At 34.6% G+C, this 25,852-nt stretch overlaps 1 protein-coding gene across 2 annotated transcripts; it reads right to left on the bottom strand.

The window, feature by feature from the left end:
- Positions 1 to 210: 210 nt before the first annotated feature.
- Positions 211 to 2,068, bottom strand: LOC120160112 (heavy metal-associated isoprenylated plant protein 9-like). Of its 2 annotated transcripts, XM_039170553.1 has the most exons (6): positions 1,860 to 2,068; positions 1,770 to 1,800; positions 1,508 to 1,691; positions 1,253 to 1,425; positions 1,076 to 1,166; positions 211 to 934 (listed from the first exon to the last, which is right to left on the bottom strand). In XM_039170553.1, exons 2-6 carry the CDS (start codon positions 1,788 to 1,790, stop codon positions 477 to 479), a joined length of 927 nt encoding a protein of 308 aa, XP_039026484.1. In that variant the 5' UTR covers positions 1,791 to 1,800; positions 1,860 to 2,068; the 3' UTR covers positions 211 to 476. The 2 variants fall into 2 exon arrangements, with proteins under 2 accessions (XP_039026484.1, XP_039026485.1); XM_039170554.1 differs by having other exon boundaries at positions 1,770 to 1,862.
- Between the last annotated feature and the right edge of the window lie 23,784 nt (positions 2,069 to 25,852).

Below are 25,852 nucleotides of genomic sequence, written 5' to 3'. Positions count from 1 at the left end.
ATTAATATTGTTTTTCGAATTCGAAAATAAAATTCGTGTTGCGAAAATAAACGCGCTTTGCGAATTTGACTTCTGTGTTACGAATTACAAATTCGCGTTGTGAATTTGGAAACTGAGTTACGAAATTGGAGTTCGCGTTGCGAATTTGTTGGTCATTTTCACAAATCCAAAAAAAAATTGATTAAAATTGTATATTATAAGGCATTTTTAATCACTGAAATTATTTTCTCTTTTATTAATCAACTCGGTCGTACAATGATCTCATTCCCCACATTCCCAGATCGATGTGAGAACGGTCCACCAGATTTCTCTAAAACTCTCATCTCCAGCGGTAAGGACTCAACATTAATTTATACATATAACTATATAGTATATACTTCTCCACCATATACTAAAATATTTGAAGGAGCGTAACAAAAAAGAGAAACGAAAACATAGCTATAAAGTTTGTTATCATTTGATGATGACGACGACGACTATGAAATGCAGCAGGCGTTGGGATTTTCATCGCTGAATAGTTGAGGAGCAGGCGGCATTCGCTCGATTACGTAAAGGGGCTGGTAATAGTAAATCATTCTGTTCATGGATTCCTCCTCGTTAATGATATTATAGCTGCAATTGTTGCCTTCTTCTTCTTTCTTCTCCTCTTCCTTGTTTTCACCACCAGCTTCCTTTTTATCTGTTTCTTCTGGCGGATTTTCTTCTTTTTTCTCTGCGTTTTCTTCGGGTTTGGCTTCTTCCATCGGCTTCTCTTCACCGTCTTTCTTTTCTTCTTGTTTCTCCGGTTCCTGTTGAGGCTCAGGCTCCGACTGTGGCACGATCCTCGCTTGCTTTTTCGTGCGTCTATATACATAATCCACTAGCTTGTCTGAATCCATGGTGCCCGTCACTGTAACTTTCCCGGTGCTATGCTCTGTTACCGCACTCTGTACGCCTGTAATATGTTCATAACGTGTAATTAATTGTCACGTTGATAAGACCCCACCGCCATTGTCGGCTATGGGATACATGCAGTTGGTCAATCACAGTCACGAATTATCGCTAGCTTCTAGCTGGCTAAGTGGCCAAAGGGTACCTCTCATTTTTAGTATCTTTCTCTTCAGCTGCTCAGCACAGGCTTGGCAATGCATGTCGACGTTAAGCTCCACGGTTTCTAATCCACTAACCTGGAATAATGAACCAATTACTACCGTTAATGTAAACTCCTATATATGTAGTGTTGGGGGTGAAGTTATAAGGCGTTGAATAAAACCTGTGAGGCAACAACTACTGGTATAGGTTCACCGTCAGCTGCAGGCAAAGGGGATAATACTTTAGCTCTTCTTTTGGTTTTCTTCATGATTTTAGCACATACTGCTAGGGGTTCGATTATTCCCTTGATTGTCACTTGGTTTTGAGCCATATCCATCACCACTCCTTCCACACCTGCTAACCATTTGAGTATATTTTTATTTGTTGATTTATGTATATGTACCACTTAATTTATATGGATTAATATATAGTTTACCTCTAATCTTCATGATGGATTTCTCAATCTTCTTTGCACATCCCACACAATGCAAGTCCACAAACAAGACAAGAGGAGGAGGAGGAGGCGGTGCTGGTGGTTCCTCTTTCTTTTCTTCCGCCGGCTTCTCCTCTGCCTTCTCTTTCTTTTTCTCTTCTGGTTGGGCCTCTGCCGGCGGTTGTTCCTGCAAAACATCTCCAGTTAATGCCAAAATAAATTACTCGGAAACAACCCACATTGAATCATACAAATTATCTCTCACCTGCTTAGTTTCCTCACCCATTTCCTCTATGAATGAACTTAAACAAAGTCAGGTAGAGGCGAAGAAGAAGAAGGAAAAGGGAGAGGATTGGTACTTAGTTAAGCAGTGGTAGTAGTAGAGTAGTTTTTATATATATAGAAGAGAGCGAGATGGTGATGGGATGGACGGTGGGGTTAATATTAAAAGCAAACAATGGGATTCCACCGCACATGTAGTGCCACTTAGCATACAAAGAACCTCTTAGTTTAATATTTCTTTTGGAAATCTTTCCAATCTCCCAGCAAGATGTTAAGGAAAAATAGAGGACGAAAGCCAGTGGAGCAGATTTGGCGGATTTATAGAGAAGATGGGTGGTGAAAGGGTGAGTAAAAGTTAAATGATAACCAAATTGACCATAATATTGCAATACTTCCATCATCCACCGATTTTGGGTAGAGATTTAAATAATTATTACGGTCGTATTTTTGGTTGTATTATATTTATTGTGATTACAAATATAATAGATGTTTACAGTGATTACAAGTATTGTAATCATATAATAATAGTGGTATCAAACGATATTACTATGATTATATAGTAGGTATTATTATAATTTTAAACCGCTATTTAAATCCCAACTGGTTCAGTTTCCTGAGGTGGTGATTTGTCAGACAAGTTGGAGTTTTACCTTGGATTCTTTGGTGGGGGTGTGTCATTTGGTCCGCCAGCTCACATGCTTTGTCAGCTATCTAAACCTTTCTCTTTCCTACTCGTTTGCACTAATGATGATGATCCACCTCCATCAGTTAAATGATTGTTGTTTAACTATTTTTAAGAGATGTAATTAAAGGAATTGAAGTTGGAATTCATACCTGTTATATAATTCTTTTACGGTTTTTATTCAGGGTAAAGTACACAAATGGTATCTTGACTATATGATGTTGTTTTGTTAGTTTCTCGACTATTAAAAGTTACAAAATGATCATTCGATTGTAGGACGTTGCTTTGTTGAGTCCACTGACTATTAAAAGTTGTAAAAATGATCATTTGACTATTTATATGTTTCAAACTCGTTTTTTTCCATTAAAAATTTGACAATAGTATGAGATGAACATTAACTTGCTGACTGAGATATGTTAAAATCTGATCCCAGAATCTCAAACGACTATCATATCTTAGTCAACATGTTAACGTCCAGCTCAGATGACCTTCAATTTTTTTACCCAAACAGGACGAGCTTGGAACATATATATGAATAGTTGGGTGACCATTTTGTAACTTTTAATAGTCGAGAGACTCAACAAAAAAAAAGCTCTATAATCATTGGACTATTTTGTAACCTTTAATAGTCGAGAGACTCAACAAAGCAATCTCATATAGTCAAAGGACCATTTTGTAACTTTTAATAGTTAAAGGACTCAACAAAGTAACGTCTTATAGTCGGGAGATAATTTGTGTACTTTACCCTATTATTTATATATAAAAGAAATGAAATATTGTTATTTATAGAGGTTTTGAATTTAAGCAGAAACGTCTATAACGTATATGCCGATAAACTCTTCTATTATTTCATTTTTTTTAACTTTGGAGGTATTTTTTAGGGTAAGATCTTGATGATTAATTATTATTGAAAATGGGGTTAGTTTTTCTTTGGTTTTCCACCTACAAAGGAAAAATGGCCCTCAAAGAGTTTAGGGTCACATAACGTCATGTGTTTGGTCTATTTGGAGGTAGCATTAGTTTTTGTCGGATGAATGATCCTTACTGGTCATGAAAGCTCTACGTAACTGTTAGCCTAGCTTTCGGTTGGATACACATGGAGGAGAAGACAATGTCCACTCATTTCAGCTTTTTATTTTACACTTTTTAACTGCTTCAGTTTTGTCTCCTTTTGCGTTAAATTCCCATGTTTCATGTTACTTCTTTCTTCTCATAGAATCTATCTTTACATGGAAAAATTATTACATAGACCAAATTTATTAAATCATTTGTGGTTCCAACTAATAAAATTTATATATCTCATTTGAAGGGAATCTTCATATTTTTTCCTACGTTAAGGAGTAGATAATTATTTAGAAGTTATTTTGAGATAGATAATTCTTATTGATTGAGACTATAAATAACGCGATGCGTCGAATCTATATAATAATTTATTCTTTACATGTCATAATTATTTTCTATCAGATAAAAACAGCAGAAATCAGTAAACATGCACGTATGTGTACTGCCTTTGTATTGTATCCAAAATTATTTTGGTATATTTGTCAAAATTATATAGTTATGCATGGAAATGGAAAAGATATACCATTTTGGATAAAAAAAAGAAACAAAGAAAGTTGGGATGGATGAAACGTTGGATCAAAGAATATATTAAGTTTTTTGCGTGTAAAGTTGATATCACATGGGATGCTGACCTTGAAATTACAAACCTTTGTCTTCCTTTTTCCATTTCAATTTCTTCTTCACTTTCGTTGCATCTTTCTAACCCCTACTTTAAAATTTGAAAAAATGTTATAGATATGACATAATTTATTTACCAATTAATATAATTTTCAGTGAAAAATCCATAATAATATAAGAGTGAGCACATGTCTATCTTGATATTTGAATTTTCTTCGATTAATTACTTATTTTACTAATGATGTTTACATGAAATTTTATTTATACTTATCTTATTTTATGTTGTTAATATTAGTTCAGAGTTCAAGATTTAGGATTCATAGTTCATGGTTAAGGATTCAAATTTTGATTTTAAAATTAATTACTTATTTTATTGATGATGTCTAACTGAAACTTTATTTGTGCTCACCTTTTTTATGTTGTTAATAATTGGTTTGGTTCAAGGTTTAGAGTTTAAGGTTTATAATTTAAGTTTAGGGTTCAAAATTCAAGGTTCGAGATAAAATTATGATTTTAAATTACACTCTTTTGGAGTAAACACATTTGATCGGTTGGTTAAACTAATTTTCTCTGTTCCCTCATATGCCTTTAGGTCATGAGTTCTCGACTCAGTAGGAGTAATCCCATTCCTTTTTTTAGAATTCTCTTTCCTCTCCCCTCTAAGTAAGATTAGAATTAGATTTGAAATTTGTTAAACTACACTCTTATGGAGCAAGCATATTTAGTCGGTTTGTCAAACTACTCATTAATTCTAGACCCAAGAATACTCTCCTTCCCTTCTTTAATATCCTCCTTTTCTCCCTCATGTAAGTATGATTAGGATTAGATTTACGGTCTTTTGAAGTTTTACCATTGTTCATGTCTAGGTAGGGATGGGCATGGGACTCAAATCTGATCTGATCGGATCAGATTTTTTTCAAAAAAAATTAGATTCGGGTCTGGTCGAATTTTTTTAAATGTGATGTTCGGGTCAGGTCAAGTTCGGGTTTAGGGTGAAAAATACTCAATCCGACCCGAAAAATATATAATTTATCTTATATATTTAGAAATAATTATAATAATATTTGTCTCTATATATTTTTTTCAATTAAGTTACTATTTTTATTAAATAATAATATTTTTTTTATTTCAGACTGAGTTTTTAAATTATATATCGAGTCAGGTTCGGATAAGATGAAATCTTATTTTGGTCAGATCAAATCAGATATCGGATAGAGGATTCTTTATTCTCATGTCATGTTAGACGAAAAAAAAAAAAACCACCCATGCCCATCCCTATATTGAGGTGATAGATCCTTCTAGGTTCTAATCTGTCAAATCAAAAACCAAACCACGAGAAAAGGGAAAAGGCTAAGGGGTGAAGCAACTACACATTGCTATGTTGGTTGGGTGTTCCGGATTTGATAGATAAAAGAATTTTAGAGCAAAGTGGGTGGGGATATATTGAATCTTGCTTTCTCGCCATTGTAGAAAGTGAAGGCCCAACTTGCACTATGGTTACATGCGGGAATGACTCGGCAAATACTTGGGGAAACCATAAACCACCCCAATTCTTACTCTTGTTTCTTTTCTGCCCCATTTTCAGTCTTACCCAATTTCACCCAACAAACATATCTCATAACTGAGGCAATGTTCGGCCAGGAAAATCAATATAAATTTAGACGAAAGTCTAAAAATATTAATTTAATTTAATTTAAGGTTAGAAAACATAAGAAATAGAAATGACTGACAATGTTATGAACAAGCATATCATTTTAGATTATATGTAATTTAAAATATTATATTCTTTATAACGTTTTTTGTTACAACTTAAAATTTTACAAAAAATATAATATTTTCGGTTGTCATTTGCCAACCGAAAATGTTATGAAGAAGATAAATTTTGGTTCAACTGAAAATATTATTAAAAATATAACATTTTAAGTTGTATCTAACCTAAAATATAATGATTTTTGATAATATTTTCAGTCTCGTCCATTTTCGTCATCTTTTAACTTAAATTACTAAGGTGTACCACATAATTACCCTAAATTTGAGGTTTTAACTAACATTTAATGATATAAAATCGCTTAAATTTAATTAATAACATTTATTAATATTAGTTTACAAATAGAATTAAAAGAATATATTTTAATAGCTTCTTATAATAAACTGGATTGTCCAATTCGACTTGCGTTAGGGACGAATAAAATTCGACTAATTCGATGATAAAAAAATTCAACTAAAAATATAAAATTCAAGTTGAGTTATAAAATAGGAATAGAATAATTCAAAATTTTTCGTAATTGGTAGATTAATTTTTAAGTTCAAGTCGAATTCCTCGACTCTGTATGATATATGTATATCATATATAAAAAATATGAAGAAATTTATATGTATCTTGTATATGATTACATAAAGTTGTTTAAATTATAATATATTAATACTATAACATTATAAATATTTACATCTAAATTTATATAAAAACTACTAACAATCTTTAGAGCAGATAGTTAAAAGCTTTTAGTAGACACCACCCTTCTCCCCTAGATTGTGAGTTCAATATTTATTAGGAGTAAAATTCTACCTTCTCTTTCCCCTTCCCCTGCGTAGGAATCGTTTAAAAAAACATAAATTCGGACAACTCGACTCAAATTTCATAAATTTCACCCGACTTGAAAAATTTTTAAATAAAGTTTGAGATATAAAATAGGTTCCGTAAACTCAATTTTTTTTTTAATTCCATTCAGATGTATAAGACTAAAATATCACACAGATACTTGACCTCAACCATGTGCATATTTACAAAGAGATTAACCCAACTCTCAGTTGGCTTTACTTTTAGAAAATAAAGGAAAAATCATTCTAAAATTTTCAAACGGTAAATTTTTTTTTAACAAACTCATTACGAAGATATAAAAAAAGAAATAAAAAAGAAAATCATAATTGAGAATAATTACAAGTTTAAAAGGGACGTGTTAGTTGTCCCAACTAATGTTAGCATGGGCGGTTTGGATGATTGATTAATAAAGCAATCAATTCCCAACCACCCATTACTTTTGTTTTCCAAACCCTTGGTTCTAACTAAATTCTAGTTCTGTATCTTCATAATTGCATGATCTTATTATATTTGTTGTTCTTTGGGTTCTCGAGAGTTTTATCATTATTAATCTAGATCGATTTATGTTACACATTTGATTTTGGTGGATAAATTTTCTAACTGAGATTTTCTGCATACACAATACCTCAACTTAAGATTTACTTAAATGATATCAAGTTGCTTACCACTTGAATTAATTCCATTGGTCATGATCGCATTCTTTTAATAAATTATTACCACTATTTTATTTATATCTAAACACATGTCATGTTCCTAATGGTGGTACCCAAAGTTTCAATTATCCCAAAAACTGAAGTCTAATGTTTAATTATGTGGTATATATTATTCTTAGCTAACGTATATATACCATTGAATTATTCATTTGTCTCAATTTAAATGATATTCAAATAATCATATGTAAAATAATTTTATTATTATATAAAAAAAATACCATGAATCATTAGAACTTGATTCAAACTTTAATGCCTAAGATTTAATTAGACTCTAATATTATTTTATTGGTTAAAAGTTATTTGATAATTGAAATTATTAATGAAATAAATATATTTAATGAATAAAAAGTCATAACTAATTTTTTTTTAAAATTAATAATGATATGAATAGATAGTGGAAATTAGCGATTGAATTGAGGATTGTAAAATAAAATCTTTTTTAAGTAGGGTTTGTCCTAGTTTTTTTTTCTTTGTTTATCTTTTTTTTCATCTTTATGATTAATAATGACATCAGCCTTGGTGCTGATCGTCGACAATCAGTATTTATTATTTTTCTTTTCTTTTATTATAGTGTATCTTTTTTTCTTTTTTAAATTTTTAAAGACTCTGCATTTATGACACGTTTTCTTTCACCTTTGTGACACATTTTCGGTTATTTGGCTGTTTTTTGTGTTTATCCTTTTTCTCAATGTTTGATTTGACATCATCACGACTGATCAAGATGACATTTATTTATTATTATGTTAATCTTCTCTGCTTTAGACCCTCAAATTAGATTTAGATATACCATTTAAATACGTGGATAGTTTTCTCATATCCCTTGACTCTGATTTGTAATTTGTTGGTGGTCTTTAAAAATCTTTACCCCCTTTTATAATTCGTTTGCTGATGCGGTCATATATGATCGTATCTACCTTTTTGTTTGAATTAATTTGGTTGGATTTTTTAAACTTTTTCTTGTATAGTACTTGTGTGATCTTAAGTGGTTAGTTTTCTTGTGTTAAGGATTATATAAAAATATCCTTATTATGTGTTTAGTTTTCGATTATGGATGTTTACCTTCATTTTAATTTAGATATTTTCTATCTTTAATAAAAATAAATGCTTCTATAAAAAAATCAATTGAATTGAGAGTATATAACCCAACAAATAGTGTTTATGGATAAGTTTGGAACATTGTCGATCTTAAAAAACTTATTTGAAAATTTTACTTTTAAAAATACATGTAGAATTACTATCGATTTTTTGAGTTACGTGGGATCGATCATCTATAAAATAATATTTTAAAGAAATTTTTTTAAAATCTCTCTTTTTTTTCCTCAAAGATCATTTTGAAGTTCACGTTTTATCTAATATTCATTTTGAAAGGGTTCGACAGCGTGTGAGGAGGGATGAGCATTCTCAAAACTCCTAAAATTGGTACCTAATCAATTATGTTATATGTTAATATTAGAAGTTATAAATTTGAATATAAATTTAAAATATGACCATTATATTCCTATAATTTATTTTTAAATGAGTGAACATTTATGAAAATAATTGACTTCTGAAAATGATTCGATTCGTTTGATATTTATTTTCTAAACATCGCGTAAAATGATCGTTGGATAGAGCAAAATCACAACTGATAATTTGAGAAAATAAAGATAAAGGAGACACAAATTTTACATGGAAAACCCCTAAATAATATAAAGTAAAAACCACAATCAAAGGTAGAAGAATTTCACTATAAGAAAACATGAGTTACGACTTCTCTCAATTTAACAAGGAGAAAACAAGAACAATTATCTCCTGATAAAAAAGGAGAAAACAACTTAATAGAAACTCTCTAAATTTCTCTAGTATATGAGAGAAGAATAGAATGATTTGGATATGTAGGAATGGAAAATGGCTAAGTCATTTACAGTTGAGTTTTAGGGACTTACTTTGTAAATAGCCTAAAGTTTAGGGACTAAATGAATAATTTTCCCTTTTTAATAAAACTGATTCCATTACTGCAGTCTTTTAAAAACATGCATTTACACCAAACAATGCATTAATGCACTTAAAGTGCTTTTAAGTTTCAACAATCTCCCATTTGAAGATTTGATTGGAACAATCATATCTTCACACCATTTTTCTACCTTGTACCATTCATGTTGCTTACGTCTCTAACAAGCCACAATAGGTCGACACCAAGCAAACTTACTAGTGTTGATTGCTTTGTCATAAAATCTGTTATGTTGTCGTTGGTATTAATTTTTTACATATCTACCACCCATTCTTCCACTTTCTCACGAATGAAGTGGTATTGAACCCGAATGTGTTTTGTTCTTGAGTGAAAAATAGGATTCCTTGCAAGATGCAAGGTGCTTTGTCTGTCATAAAATAAAGTGACATACTCTTGTTTGTGCCCAAGCTCCTCCAATAGCATTTTCAACCAAATTGCTTATTTATTGGCTTGTGTAGCTTCTACGTATTCTGCTTCTGTTGTTGACATAGCCACAACTGACTACAATTTTGGAACCCAACTTACAACTCCACCAGCAACTTTGAACACATATCATGTAGTAGGTTTTCTTTTGTCCAAATCCCTGTCATAGTTAGAATCGACATACCCCTTGATAAGAAAGTTTGATCCTTCGTAACATAATGCAACATTTAAGGCCCCTTTGATGTATCTCATGACCCTTTTCATTGCATTCCAATGCTCTTTTCCTGGATTCACCATGTACCGACTAACCACTCCCACTGCTTGTGCAATGTCTGGTCTTGTGCATATCATAGGGAATATTAAACTTCCCACTATCGATGCTTACGGTACTTGAGACATATCCATCCTCTCTTCTTTACTGCTAGGACTCATACTAGAGGATAATTTAAAGTTAATGGGAAAAGGGTAGAGATTGGCTTACAATCTTGCATGTTGAATTGTGACAAGATCTTCTTTAAGTAATTCTTTTGTGAAAGTAAAATCTTCTTATTTCTTATATCTCGGTGAATTTTCATCCCTAGAATCTTGTTTGCTGGTCCCAAGTCCTTCATTTCAAATTACCGAGCCAATTATGCCTTCAATTCTTCAATATGATCTTTGTTGGGGGATGCAACCAACATGCCATCCACATACAACAACAATATAACAAAATCTTTATCACCAAACCTCTTGAAATAAACATAAGGGTATGCATTAAGTCTATTGTATCCAAGGCACATAATAAAGGAATCAAGTCTCTTATACCAACACCTCATCACCTGCTTTAGACCATACAAAGATTTGTTTAACCTGCAAACCAAGTTCGTCTTTTTTTTCCTTCAAAACCTTCAGGCTAGAGAATATAAATTTCTTATTCAAGATCTCCATGAAGAAAAGCTATTTTTACATCTAGTTGCTGTAGACGTAAGTTCAACGTAGCACACATTGCCAAGACTACCCGAACCATTTTTAGTCAAACCATAGGAGAAAAGATTTCATTGAAATCAATACTTTCTTTTTGAGCATATCCTCTGACCACCAGTCTTGCATGATACCTCTCCACTTGATAGTCACCATTTTGTTTGATTTTGAATACCTATTTGTTTCCAATCGGCTTTCTTTCTTATGGTAGTGGCACAAGGTCTCATGTATTAATTTTATGAAGGGCTTCAATTTCTTCTTGAATTGTCATTATCCACTGTGAAACATCTAAGCTATTTATTACCTCATGAAATGTTGATGACTCACCGTCTTCTGTTAAAAGGCAATATACAATATTAACTTCTATAACATAATCTGAGCACCAATTGGAACATCTTTTCACATGGTTTGATTGGCGAGTTGTTGAAGCTTCAAAATTCTCTGGTTCGGGTTCCTCATGTTTTGGTTATACTTCAAAAGAATCTCTTTGTTCAAACTCATTTTTAATATGTATTTGTGTAGTCTCTAACTTTTCTGTTTCAATGCTACCATCATCTTCTTTTCTTTGTATCTTATCTTCGATAAAGATGACATCTCTACATATAATCACTTTGCAGGCAGTTGGATCCCACAAACGATACCCATTTACTCCATCGACATACCCCAAGAATTTATATTTTATGGATTTTGAATCCAACTTTGAAATTTCTTGGGCATTGTACATCACGTACGCAATACTTCCAATTACATGGAGGTTTGAATAATCAACTACTTTACCAGTCCACATCTCCATCTGTTTTTTCAGCTTAATTATAGTTGGTGGAGCTCGATTCACTAAATATCAGGTGGTATTGACTGCTTCTGCCAAAAATGATTTCTCTAGGTTTGTAGCCCTCAACATTGTTGTTCTTTCTAACAGAGTTTTGTTCATCCGCTTTGCCACTCAATTTTGTTGAGGACTGTATATCGTTGTAAACTATGTTTTGATGCATTCTTTTATGCGAAAGTCGTCAAATTCATCACTTGTATATTCACATCCATTATCTGATATGGCACACTTGATTTTATTTCTAGAATCAAGTTTCACCCATGCTTTGAAAGCTTTGAAAGTTGAAAACACATCTAACTTCTTTTTTTATAGGATACACTCAACATCTTCTAGAGTAGTCATCAATGAATGAGACAAAATACTTTGCTCCACCTAGGATGTAACCAGTGCTTACCATACATTAGAATGAACCAAATATAAAACAATATTGCCTCTAGAATTTGATGTGTTGAATTTTAACCTATGTTGTTTACTTTTAATGCAATGTTCACAAAAAGGAAATGATACCTTTATTAACCCTGAAAGTAGATTTTACTCTATAAAGACTTTCATTCCTTGTTCTGAAAGAAGTCCAAGTTTTTGATGCCATAACATTGTAAAATCTGAACTGCATGGCGCAAAAGAGGCTTATACTTCTAGCGAAGTCCCTCCCTTCAACATGTACAAATTCACTGTTTTCTTTTCACCTTTCATCACAAAAGCACTCCATGGAACACTTTCATGATTCTTTTCTTTGTTTCAATCATACTTGCATTATTATCCAACAATCCATAAAATAATAATTTTTTTCTTCAAGCCGTTCATTGCCTATAGAATAGAGAAGTTGAGAAACGTGATGAGCAGATTTATCTTGCCGAGGCAAGGTTTATCTGGAAAGTCTGAAGCGAATATGACAAAATTTCCTATGTCACATGCCAGCTGTACGACTTCCTTCACGTGCAAGCAAGCCCTCAAGATTCTGACAACTGCCAGCCACCTTTCATTTTTTAGCTTGGACAAGACATAACGGGTATCTAGGGAATCTTCACTTATGGGAAACCCTAGGAGATTTCCCTCTATAAATACCCAGCCATAGCCGCCAAAGAAAGGAGGAAGGAAGTTAGAAAAATATTACTGAAAGTGTGAGCAAGTAATTGCAGTGCTTCCCCACCAACTACCAACCGACCTTCATTGGTGTCATCCATAGCCAGACTGTAGCAGAGCGGCGGTCAGGTCTCGAGAGAGGCTGATCGCCAAGGCAGGCGTGGTGTTGATCAGAATTGTCACAGCAGAGCCCCCAATTTTTTGGAGTTATTCTTCCTTTGTTCTTAATTTCTTTTCGTATTGGGGTTATATTAAAACGATGATACTTGGATTACTTTTTGATAACACCATGAACTGTCTTACTTGGTGTTAATCTTTGTGTTGCCTAAACAATTATTTTATGCTTTATGAATGATGAATTATGATTCAGCTCATGACTTTTTTGTTCATTGTTTGAATATTTTACCTTGAAACTGTAAGAGCTTCGAGAGAATGCTTGGGGTTTCGGTGAAACATGTCTTGGCAATGTAAGAGCATCGAGAGATTTCCTTTTATCTAGATATTGATTCCTAGATTCGAGAGAATTAAGATAGATCCATGTGAACAATGAAATGGATCCGGGATGATGAAGTTCTAACTTGTCTACCTTAGAGATAAGGAGTTGGTTTCAATCGACTAAAAGGGATGTACGCTTAAGTAGGATAGACAACGACTATAGTTTACGCTGAGAGGTATTTCTACAACAACAGTCTAACAAACCAAGGGTTATAGTTAACGCTGAGGAGTATTGCCATAGCAACCATCTAAGAACACTTAGTAATCCTGTCGGGCAGTTTAAACATGTCATAAAAATTCATTATGGACTTAGAATAATTGCTTGTTAATACAAAAGATTAGCATGAGTGCTATGTGATAAGTCTGAATATGTGAGGATATTTTGAATATATTTGAATCAACGTTTGTCTTTGATTTATTTATTTTACTTTGATAAGTTCTGCATATTTATTTTATCTCGACCAAACTTTTCTGCAATCATACTTTATAGTGTTTTCTTGTTTTATTAATAATAGTTTTCTAGTTTGACAAGATAGTAGGAATTAGCTTGTGACAACTAGTTATGGTTGTGGTGAAGTTTAAAAACTTTCGACCAATCCCTGAGGAGACGATACTTCACTTACTCTATATTACTTGATTCGATTGTGTATACTTGCACAAAATTGCTTGCCTTAGCATATACATTTACAAGAAATCAAGTTTTTGGCGCCGTTGTCGGGGATTAGCAACTGATGAATTTTTTATTTTTCACATAACAAGTTTTTCTTGTCACCTTATATTTACTTAGTCTAACATATTTTATTATTTTATTTTGTAGGTTTTTATTATTACATGACCCTGAGATCGGTTGGTCAACCATTGAAACCATTTGACCCTGAAATTGAATAGTCATTCAGACAGAGTCGACATAACCAATGAACCAGAGATTATATAAACCAACTACAATTACAAGGTAACAACATGGGAAATCTTGATGCAACAATTAATCTTCAAGTTGCGAGACCACGAGAAATACGAGACCATTTGAATCTAATTCTTGATGATCTCAATCCAAGCATCATGGCACCTGAAATACAAGCAACTTATTTTGAGCTTAAACCGATGATGTTTAACATGTTAAATTCTATCGGTTAATTTGGTGGTTCACCTAATTAGGATGCTAGACAACATATTCATGCCTTCCTTGAAGTATGTGATTCATTTCGACAACAAGGAGTGCATGAAGATGTGCTTAAATTAAAACTTTTTCCTTATTCCCTACGCGATAGAGCGAGAGCTTGGCTCAGTGGAATTCCTTCAGGCTCAATGGAATCATGGGCATATTTATGTAAGAGTTTCCTACTTTGATATAATCCACCTAATATGAATACACAACTTCAAAATAATATTGCAAGTTTTCGCCAAGAAGACGATGAATCAATGTACGAATGTTGGGATAGATATAAAAGTTTACTTCGCAAATGTGTCAACCATGGATATCATGACTGGAATCAAGTAGTGATGTTCTACATCAGAGTTAATGCATCAACTCAAATGATGTTAGATGCTTCAGCAAATGTCACCTTACTTGACAAATTACCCGATGAAGCAGGATAGCAAATAATGATTATCAATTCCCGAATACAAGATTAGAAACCGACAGAAAAGCATCTGGAGCATATGAATTAGAGGGTAAGGATTCAGTACCTGCTCAAATTTCTTCCATAACTCATATGTTGAAAATTTTGCAGTGTCCTAATGAGGTAAGAGAAGTCAATGCAACCAACAACGCATGTATATTTTCTCACGACAACCATCATGAGAGTGAATGTTCAGAAAACCACGAGTCTACTAATTTTGTAGGCAACTACAATCAAAGCAACAATAACCCCTATTCAAATACATACAATCCTGGCTGGAGACAGCATCCAAATTTCTCATGGGGTAATCAAGGAAACAATAACAATCAAGCAGCAAATTACAATAGGCCATAATAGAGTAACTCAGGCCATCAACATTTTCATAATCAACATCATCAGCTGCCCTGGAAAAATACTAAAGGTACAACTTCTTCCTCTAATATTAATTCCAATACTAACTCCTTGGAGGTTTCATTGCAGGAATTCATGGCCCCGATAAAAGATTTCATAGCTTAAACAAAAACCTTGATGCAAGAGCATTCTTCAACAATAAAAAATCAAGGAAATTTGTTGCAAAGCCAAGCCGTACTTTTGCAAAGCCATAGTTCATCCCTAAGAGCATTGGAGAACCAAGTGGGTCAAATTGCCACGACATTGCATTCTCGCCCGTAAGGAAATCTCCCTACTGATACTGAAATCAATAAGCATCATGGAAAGGAGCAATGTAATGTACTTACACTAAAGAGTGGAACACTGGTTAACCAAAACGATAAGTTTGGGGGAGAACAACTAAACAATTTTCGCCAAGACAATACTTGACCAGAGGATTGAGCTGAAGATAAGGAACAATATGAATCGCCCAAAGAGATAGAAAATGATGGAGGCTCAGAAAAACATCATCCAGACGATGGGAAATTCATGGCCAAGGCAAAAGATTTCTCAGCACCAATTGCAGATAATGTGCGACCTCCTCCACCATTCCCTCAACGATTAAAGAAGAATAATGATGATATCTAGTTTAAGAAATTTGTTGATGTTCTGGACCAGTTGTATATCAACGTCCCCTTACTTGAAGCCATCGAGCAAATGCCTTCTTATTCCAAGTTTCTAAAAGACATCGTTAAAAAGAAGAGGAAAGTAGAAAAGGTTGCCACGACAACATAAATTTGTTCTGCAGTAAGCAAACTTCCACCAAAACAAAAAGACCCTGGCAGTTTTATAATACCATGTTCAATTGGTAATAACTTTATAGGATGAGCTCTCGTTGATTTAGGGTCAAACGTAAATTTGATACCAAAGTCCATCTTTTTAAAACTAGAAATGTATCAAGCTTGTCCGACTACGGTTATTCTATAGTTGGTTGATCGATCTTATGTACGATCTGAGGGCAGAATAGAAGATGTCATAGTAAAGGTGGAGAAATTCGTATTCCGAGTTGATTTCCTCATCTTGGATTGCGAAGCCGATGAAAACGAACCTATCATCCTGGGACGATCCTTTTTAGCCACTGGAAGAATCCTAATAGATTGCGAAAAAGGTGAGTTCACATTGTGGGTAGGAGAGCAAAGTGTCACAATCATTGTAGTCAACTCCGTGAAATATGTGGACGACTCAGAAGAATGTCAATGCATTAGAGAAGTAGACCCACTAGAAGAGGAAGAAAGGACAATTCTTAACCACGATGAATTTTTAAAGCTAGATGAATACAATGCTTTGTGCCACGACTCAATAACCATGACGCATGAACAAGAAAATCATGGCCAATGCGAATTATTTTCAGAAAATGATTCTGAGAATTATGGCCCTGACAATAGTAGTTTGAACAAAGCACAAAACGCCTTGCTAATGACACCAAGGCAGAGTATGAAACAAAGTCAGAGGAACAATCTAGTCTCCTTCATGCTAGACCAGGTATGAAATTTGAACCCTTATATTTTAATGAAGTTAACCCTCCAGAGTCATCTCTACAAAATATACCTAAATTGGAACTTAAAACCTTGCTATCGCATTTGTAGTAATGAAACCCTACCAGTGATAATTTCTGCCAATCTAACCTCCAAACAGGAAAATAGTTTGTTAAATGTTTTGTCACAACACAAAAAGGCTCTCAGATGGACAATGGTAAACTTGAAGGGAATTAACCCTACATATGCTTGCATAAGATCAATTTAGAAGATAACCATGGTACTTCGGTGGAACCACAAAGAAGACTCAACCAGATCATAAAAAAGGTAGTCGTGAAGGAATTCATAAAATGGCTGGATGCGGGAGTGATTTATCCTATATTCGACAGTTCATGGGTCAGTCTGGTGCAGTGTGTGCCAACGAAGGGTGGTGTGACTGTGGTTAAAAGTGAACATGACGAGCTCCTCACTACTAGAAAAGTCACGGGCTGGTGCATATGTATGGATTACAGGAAGCTCAATAAAGCCACAAAGAAAGACCATTTTCCCCTCCTTTTTATTAACCAAATACTAGATAGGCTGGCGGGAAAAGCATTTTATTGCTTCCTTGATGGATATTTAGGATATAATCAAATAGCCATAGCACTGGAGGACCAAGAGAAGACTACCTTCACATGTCCATATGGTACCTATACATTTAGACGAATGTCGTTTGGGCTGTGTAACGCTCTAGCTACCTTTCAAAGATGCATGATGTCCATTTTTTCAGACAGGTGGAATAGTACATGAAAATATTTATGGATGATTTCTCTGTCTCAGGTGACGATTTCAATCGATGTCTCGGTAATCTATCCAAAGTATTGAAATGATGTGAAGAAGCCAACCTAGTACTAAACTGGGAGAAATGCCATTTTATGGTAACTGAGGGAATAGTATTGGGTCATAAAATCTCTTGTCAAGGCATCGAAGTCGATAAAGCCAAGGTGGAAGTAATCGCAAATCTACCTCCTCCCACCAACATGAGAGGTGTACGTAGTTTCCTTGGACATGCAGGCTTCTACAAGCGGTTCATAAAAGATTTTTCTCAAATCTCAAAACCCTTGTGTCTTTTAATTCAACAAAATCAATTATTTGTGTTTACTAACGATTGTTTGAACACTTTTACAACATTGAAGAAAAACCTTTCAGCAATACCAATTGTTGTTCCACCTGACTGGAACGAACCTTTCGAGCTCATGTGCGATGCTAGTGATTATGCAATTGGAGCAGTGCTATGACAACGTAAAAGTAAAATCTTTCATGTTATCTACTATGCTAGTCGTACTCTTAATGATGTACAAGTAAACTATACCACCACTGAAAAAGAACTCTTAGCAGTAGTATTTGCATTCGATAAGTTTAGGCCATATCTCATTGGCACTAAGGTTATTGTGCATACAGATCATTCTGCCATTATATATTTGATCAATAAAAAAGATTCAAAGCCTAGGATAATCAGATGGATATTATTACTACAAGAGTTCAATTTAGAAATCAATGATAGAAAGGGTATAGAAAATCAAGTAGTAGATCATTTGTCTAGATTAGATAACAAAATTGATTGCCATGACATAACAAAAATTCAAGAGGATTTCCCTGATGAAAAAATTTTATTTGTCACGGTTGCGCCGTGGCATGCTGACATCGTTAACTTTCTTGTTAGTGGTATTGTTTCTCCTGATTTATCTAGCCAAGGCCGAAAAAAGTTTCGGCATGATGTGTGACACTACTACTGGGATGAACCGTTCCTATTCAAGCAATGTGGAGACCAAATAATCCGAAGATGCATCCCAGAAGAAGAACACAAGGAAATTTTACTCCAATGTCACTCATCACCGTATGGAGGACATTTTGGCGGCATGAGAACAACGGAAAAAGTTCTTCAATTCGGATTCTATTAGCCAACCTTGTTCAAAGATGCACATTAATTCTACAAGTCATGTGACATATGCCAACGAACAGGGAATATATCAAAAAGACATGAGATGCCATGAGAACATTCTGGAGGTTGAACTTTTCGACGTATGGGGAATAGATTTCATGGGACCCTTCCCCACATTTTTTGGAGATCTGTACATTCTCTTAGCAATGGATTATGTGTCCAAGTTGGTTGAAGCCATTGCAACACCTAAAAATGATTCCAAGACCATCCTTAAGTTTTTGCACAAGAACATATTCACACGTTTTGGAACACCACGAGCTATCATTAGTGATGAAGGTACACATTTTGATAACAAATTAATTGCCAAGGCATTGAAACGATATAGAGTGTGACATCAGCTAACTATGACATATCACCCTCAGACTAATGGACAAGTCAAAGTCTCTAATCGGGAAATCAAACAGATCCTTGAGAAAGTGGTCAACCCAAGTCGAAAGGACTGGTTGCCAAAGTTAGATGAAGCACTATGGACTTATCGTATAGTATTTAAGACACTGTTATGAATGTCCCCGTTCAAAATCGTGTACGGTAAAGAATGACAATTGCTTGTGGAACTCGAACATAAAGCCTATAGAGTCATCAAGAAGTTAAACATGGATGTCCAGCTTGTTGGAGAAAGAAGACTCTTGAAACTGAACAAAATGGATGAATTCAGAGCACACGCCCATGAAAATGCCCGCCCATACAAAGAGAAAACAAAACAATGGCATGACATAAAAATATTGCCTAGGCAATTTTATTCTAGACAACAAGTAATGTTATATAATTTACAACTCAAATTATCCCTAGGCAAGCTATAGTCACGATGGTCAAGACAATTATTCGTACATCAAGTTCATAACAATTGAGCAATAGAAATTAAGAACCGAGATGATGGATCCATTTTCAAGGTGAACAGGCAGAGACTAAAGGAATATAAAGGAGCACCAGTCATGCGCGACAAACCGGCATCAACAACACATAATGCCCAAGAGTTAGCCTTACTTACTTGAACAAAATTCGTTGCCTAGGCAATGAAAATCTGAATTTTGTACAAAAATAAATTAAGTTATTTTATGCACCCATTATCCATTTTACTTTATTTCAGCTTTCTTTATTTGTTGTAGGCATGCAAAGTGCACGTGGTAGCATGGGGAAAGAGTTCATGCATAAAACGAAGAGAAACCCTAGGTCATGGAAAAATTGGGTGGCAGATTTAAAGAGGGAAAGTATTTTTCCCCACTTTATGTCCAGTTAGTTATCAAACAATCAATGCAAAATATTTTTCCCCTCTTGTTTTGACTGAATTTCCCTAAAGAAACCACCTATTAACTTTCCAAAAAATAACCCTCAACTCCATCTTCATCATCGTGCTTCACTCTCTCTCTGCTTCAAGAAACAATTTTTTTCAACAAAATTTCCCCCATCGCCGCCGATTAACTCATTGTACCAAACAAGTATCATAGCCATTTCGAAGAAAAATCCATCCCCAACACTAATTTTTGAGCGTTTCCAGACCGCCAAAGCTGAGTCACGCTTCAATAACCTCCAAAAACGGCAAGTGTATTTGGAAGACAGTTTCGTTTTTCCATCAGAGAACGAAGAGCCATTCAGATCGAAGGTCATGGATGTGATTCAAAAACACAACTGGGAGAAGTTTGCTCGCCACCCCAAAGCCGTAGCATCGACGATGGTCAGAGAGTTCTACACTCATATAGAAGACCCCTCCAACCACACTGTGTATATTAGAGGGAAACTCATTCGATTCTCCCTTTCAGCACTCAAAAGATATTTCAAGTTGTGGAATATGGAGGATCAACATAAGAGGTTTATGGTTGAAGCAGAACAAGAGACTTACGATGAAGTACTCGAAGATCTTTACTTCGGGTCGGCTAAGTTTGAGGGGAATGTGCCAACAAGAAAAAGGGTCGATGGCCGAGCTCTTAAGCCGGTTGTAAAATTGTGGAATCATTTTCTAAAAGGCAAACTTATGCCAACCTCTTATAACACGATTGTGCTCATGAAAAGACTAATATTGTTACACTTGATGATATACGGGAGAAAAATCAACGTTGGATAACTCATATTCGAACAAATCCATAAATGCGCCAAAAGAAACCGAGGTAATCTCTTATTTCCTAGCTTGATCACTGCTCTGTGAAGGAAAAAGAAGGTCCCCGAGGAACCCTTTGAGGACTTTATCAAATCCAAAGAGGGAATCACCATAAAGAAAGTACCCAAATTGATGAGTTTTGATGACAATGCCCTGCATAAAGGATTGGAGAGAGGAGAAAAATATGTTGCCGCGGCCAGAATGGTAGCAGTGGTCATGTACACGCGAGAAACGCGTGAGAAGATCTAGCGCCTAGAGAATCATATGGAGATCTTCTTTAGGTATGTTAAGGCACGGGACGCCCAACTCAACTCCATTTTCAAGGAGTTGCTCCCAATTACAAAAGAAAATCTATCGCGCTTCCCCGATGTCATCCTAAAGCACACTGCTGGCGGCAGCACATTTCAAGCCTCTACATCGAATGTTACCCCAGAGGTACCCACAAACATTCCACCACCGATGAATTCCTTAGTTCCTCCTCTTTCTCCACCTCTGAAAACACTTAAGAGATTTCACCCAACTTCTTCACCGATGAAGATTTCACTCCAGTCCCGACTCAACCTGAGCAAGATCCAGTACAATCCCCCATCCGCTAAGCAATTTCAGTCCCTGAAATAGCTCAAAGCAAAGCTCCAGTTCCTGTATAACCCACTCTAATCGAAGAACAACATACACCATCATGAGCCCCGAGCTCCAAGAGACGAATCAACCGAACGACATGCCATGTCCTTCAGTCATCACCCTCGACGATAGCAGCAGTAGATTCAGGATTAGAGAGTCCTCTCCTCCTAAACGATGTTGAGCGAGGGCATCCAATCAAGCCTTACCACCACAGTAAGATCACATCTTAATTTTTTTTCTTTTCTTTTAGCATTTTCATATAGATACATGTAGTTTAGTTTTTCATGCATTAAGGGCAATGCGTCCCTCAAGTTTGGGGGAGTTATTGTTACATACTTTGTTAAATAAAAATAGATGATATTTGGTTAAAAATTTTGTTGTCATGACATAAGCATGTTAATTTTATTTTTTGAAATAGATTAATGATGCCCAATGATGAATGCATAATTAGATTGCCTAGGCCAGAATTATTATAAAGACTATCTAAAGGAGAGAACCAACCCTAGGCCTGATTCCTTGAATATTTACAAACACGATTGTAGGTTGTCTCTGCTTAAGGTAATTCATGAAATTTGTAGGAAAGAACTTTCTTCTTTCCGAGACATAAAAAAAATTTAAGGTTAAGGTTGAACTCCCTAGTAGTTAAAACTTGAAGAATAAAATGGACATTTCTCTATGCAAGGGCATAATCAGAAAACACCATAAAAAAACTAAGAGTTGTCAAGGCATATGAGTGAATGAAAGTATTCACATGATGACTCTACCCGACTAGCTTGGGGGTGGCATATATGCTTCCTTTCACCTAGAGTATAGGAAGGTAGGTGTGATGAGCTGACTTCCCAAGAAATTTGATAAATAACTAGGAGTATATACTAAGCCTGACAAATAATTTGATGCCTTGACAAACCAGAAGCACTTACTTTAAGTTTTCTAATTACTTTAATACAAACTGATTACAATCACGCACACACAATAGCAAGGAAGTTTGACTAGGGAAGGTACTTGACTGATATGACAGCTAAACATGTTGAGGCCAACTTTTTGCTAAGGGCTGAAATCTCAAACCACATGATTTCCTTAGCACTGCTTTGTTATGACAATTTTAATTTTTTTCTAGCTATTGTACATTGCTTGAGGAAAAGCAATAGCTGAAGTTTGGGGGTGTGATAACTCCATAAAAAGACTAAATTTCTAGTCTTTTCACTTAAGTTATTGCTCGTTTAAACAAAGTATGCACAATATTTTAGTTGCCTTTAGGTTATAGTTGTTTGTGGTGGATAAGTTTTACTTCGGCAAAATTTATTTGGTTTGACTGATGCTGCTAAGGAGAAAGGGTTTGTGTGGATTGTGTATGTGTAGAAAATTTACGGAGGAAGAACATTTTAGTCACGACAACATAATTTGTAAGGGCCAATGGAATAAAGAAGTTGAGAAACATGATGAGTAGATTTATCTCGCTGAGGCAAGGTTTAACTGGAAAGTCTGAAGTGGAAATGACGAAATTACCTATGTCACATGCCAGCTGTACGACTTCCTTAACGTGCAAGCAAGCCCTCAAGATTATAACAACCGCCAGCAGCCTTTGTTTTTTTAGATTGGACAAGACATAATGGGTATCTAGGGAATCTTCACTTATGTGAAACCTTAGGAGATTTCCCTCTATAAATACCCAGTTATAGACACCAAAGAAAGTATGAAGGAAGTTAGAAAAACATTACTGAAAGTATGAGCAAGCAACTGTAGTCCTTCCCCACGGACTACCAACCAACCTTTCTTGGTGTCCTCTATAGCAAGACTGTAGCAGAGCGACGGTCAGGTCTCGAGGGAGGCTGATCGCCAAGACAGGCGTGGTGTTGATCAGAATTATCACGACAGAGACCCTGGGTTTTTGGATTCATTCTTCCTTTGTTCTTAATTTCTTTACATATTGGGGTTGTATTAAAACGATGATACTTGGATGACTTTTTGATAACACCATGAATTGTCTTACTTGGTGTTAATCTTTGTGTTGCCTAAACAATTATTTTATGCTTTATAAATGATGAATTATGATTCTGCTCATGACTATTTTGTTCATTGTTTAAATATTTTACCTTGACACCGTAAGAGCTTCGAGAGAATGCTTGGGGTTTTGGTGAAACATGTCTTAGCAATGTAAGAGCATCGAGAGATTTCCTTTTGTCTAGATATTGATTCTTAGATTCGATAGAATTAAGATAGATCCACATGAATAATGGAATGGATCCGTGATGGTGAAGTTCTAACTTGTCTACCTTAGAGATAAGGAGTTGGTGTCAATCGACTAAAAGGGATGGAAACTTAAGTAGGATAGACAACGACTATAGTTTACGCTGAGAGGTATTGTTACAACAACAGTCTGAAAAACCAAATGTTATAGTTAACTCTTAGGAGTATTGTCATAGCAACCGTCTAAGAACACTTAGTAATCCTGTCGGGCAATTTAAGCATGTCATTAAATTAATTCTAGACTTAGAATAATTGCTTGTTAATACAAAAGATTAGCATGAGTACTCTGTGATAAGTCTGAATATGTGAGGTTATTTTGAATATATTTGAGTCAATATTTATTTTTGCTTTATTCATTTTACTTCAATAAGTTCTGCATATTTATTTTGTCTCGACCAAACTTTTTTGTAATCATACTTTATAGTGTTTTCTTGGTTTAATAATAATAGTTTTCTAGTTTGACAAGATAGTAGGAATTAGCTTGTGACAACTAGTTCTGGTTGTGGTGAAGCTTTAAAACTTTCGACCAATCCCTGAGGAGACGATACTTCACTTACCCTATATTACTTGATCTGATTGTGTATACTTGCATAGAATTGTTTGCCTTAGTATATACATTTACAAGCAATCAGATGTTCTCTTAGCAAAAATATTGTTAAACACATCTACAGAAGACATTCATTTTTTATCATAACAAAAACTTAAATAATATATGAGAATCCATCAAGAAGCTCTAATTTACTTACCTAACACTGTTTCATAGGTGCTTAATATATCATTCACAAAATCATGGAAGTGAAAATAGAACCCATCTTCTAAAGAAAGTAAAGAAAGGTAAACCCACTACAGATTCAGACAGGTTTCATCTCTATAGTAACTCCCTCGATGTGAAGCTGGGGGAATGGTAAACTCAAAATCGTAGTTCTCCTAAAATATACCATAACTCAATATTATATTCCTAACCTTGAGTCGATGAATTTTACATTTAAAGGTACAACCATCTATCTTGAGTGGTCGACTTACCTTTATCTTCTTCTTTATTTTCTTAACAACTTTAATGATACTTTTTTTCATCATTGTGAAAGAAATTTTAAGTGAAGATCAAAGAAAACCCCACTAATAGAAAGCAAAATGTACGAGAAAAATATATAAAGGATTTAAAACTTCTACTTCAAGCCCTCCTAAAATAGATAGAAAAAAAGATCGAAACAATGCCACATTCCATTGCGCTAAACACATGGCATCACACATTTAATCCTCTAAGCCGTTTAAGGAGCAATCATTTCGATGTTTCCCCAAAAATTAGCTATTAAATTCCAATAAGGTTTCAATGTGTAAGTCTTCAGTTCCCTTGACTAAGTGAGGAAAATTGTTTTTTCAAAAGGTTTTGTATGAATTACGGAGAAAGTCTCATACAAAAAATGACACCGAAAGGGCCTCCTTAAAACACCTCCCTAAACCTAAGTGGAGGAGAATTATTATATATCCCCAAAGTCTCCTATACACCTCTCTTATCTCTTATATACCATAGGGACTCTAAAAACCCTGGGAAGAACATCTATAGAGGAAGAACCTCGAATACATAACATCTATAGTGAAACCGTAATCTTTTGACGTGACTTTTGATAAGCCTAGGTGACATACTAAAGCTAAATCTATGGTTAGTTGACCAAATGCATTGAGTCTGTGAACCCACGAGTAGCTATAAAGATCATATGCCCGAAACCAACTATATTAAAAGTCACTATAAAACCTCTCAATCAGTATAAAAAGAGGGTATCGAGCCTTTAATTCTTCCTTCCTATTCAATCCTCTTATACGTCCTCTTACAGACAGATGCATTTGACATCAGCCAATGACCGTCTGACCACTAACTACTATTAACGAGTCAAATATTCCTAATATACAAGAGTAGTAGTTGATTAGATAAGATATTAATTTATTTTGAATAAGTTTGTTTAAGTTGTTTTAAGTTTAAATAAGTTCATTTAGTTTAGATAATTCTCCATATAAGTACGAGAATTTGTTACTCCAATTTTTGTATTTAAAGCTATACTTTTATTTCAATGAAATTAAGTCTTTTCATCAATATATCTCTGTGTTATTTTATAGTGTCAGAGCCTCTGTAATCTTCTTCGAGAATTTTTT

The sequence above is a fragment of the Hibiscus syriacus genome, unplaced genomic scaffold (genome assembly GCF_006381635.1).
Source record: "Hibiscus syriacus cultivar Baekdansim isolate YM2019G1 unplaced genomic scaffold, ASM638163v2 tig00111390_pilon, whole genome shotgun sequence".
In the NCBI taxonomy this organism is placed as follows: Eukaryota; Viridiplantae; Streptophyta; class Magnoliopsida; order Malvales; family Malvaceae; genus Hibiscus; species Hibiscus syriacus.
This window is presented reverse-complemented; position numbering and strand designations above follow the sequence as displayed.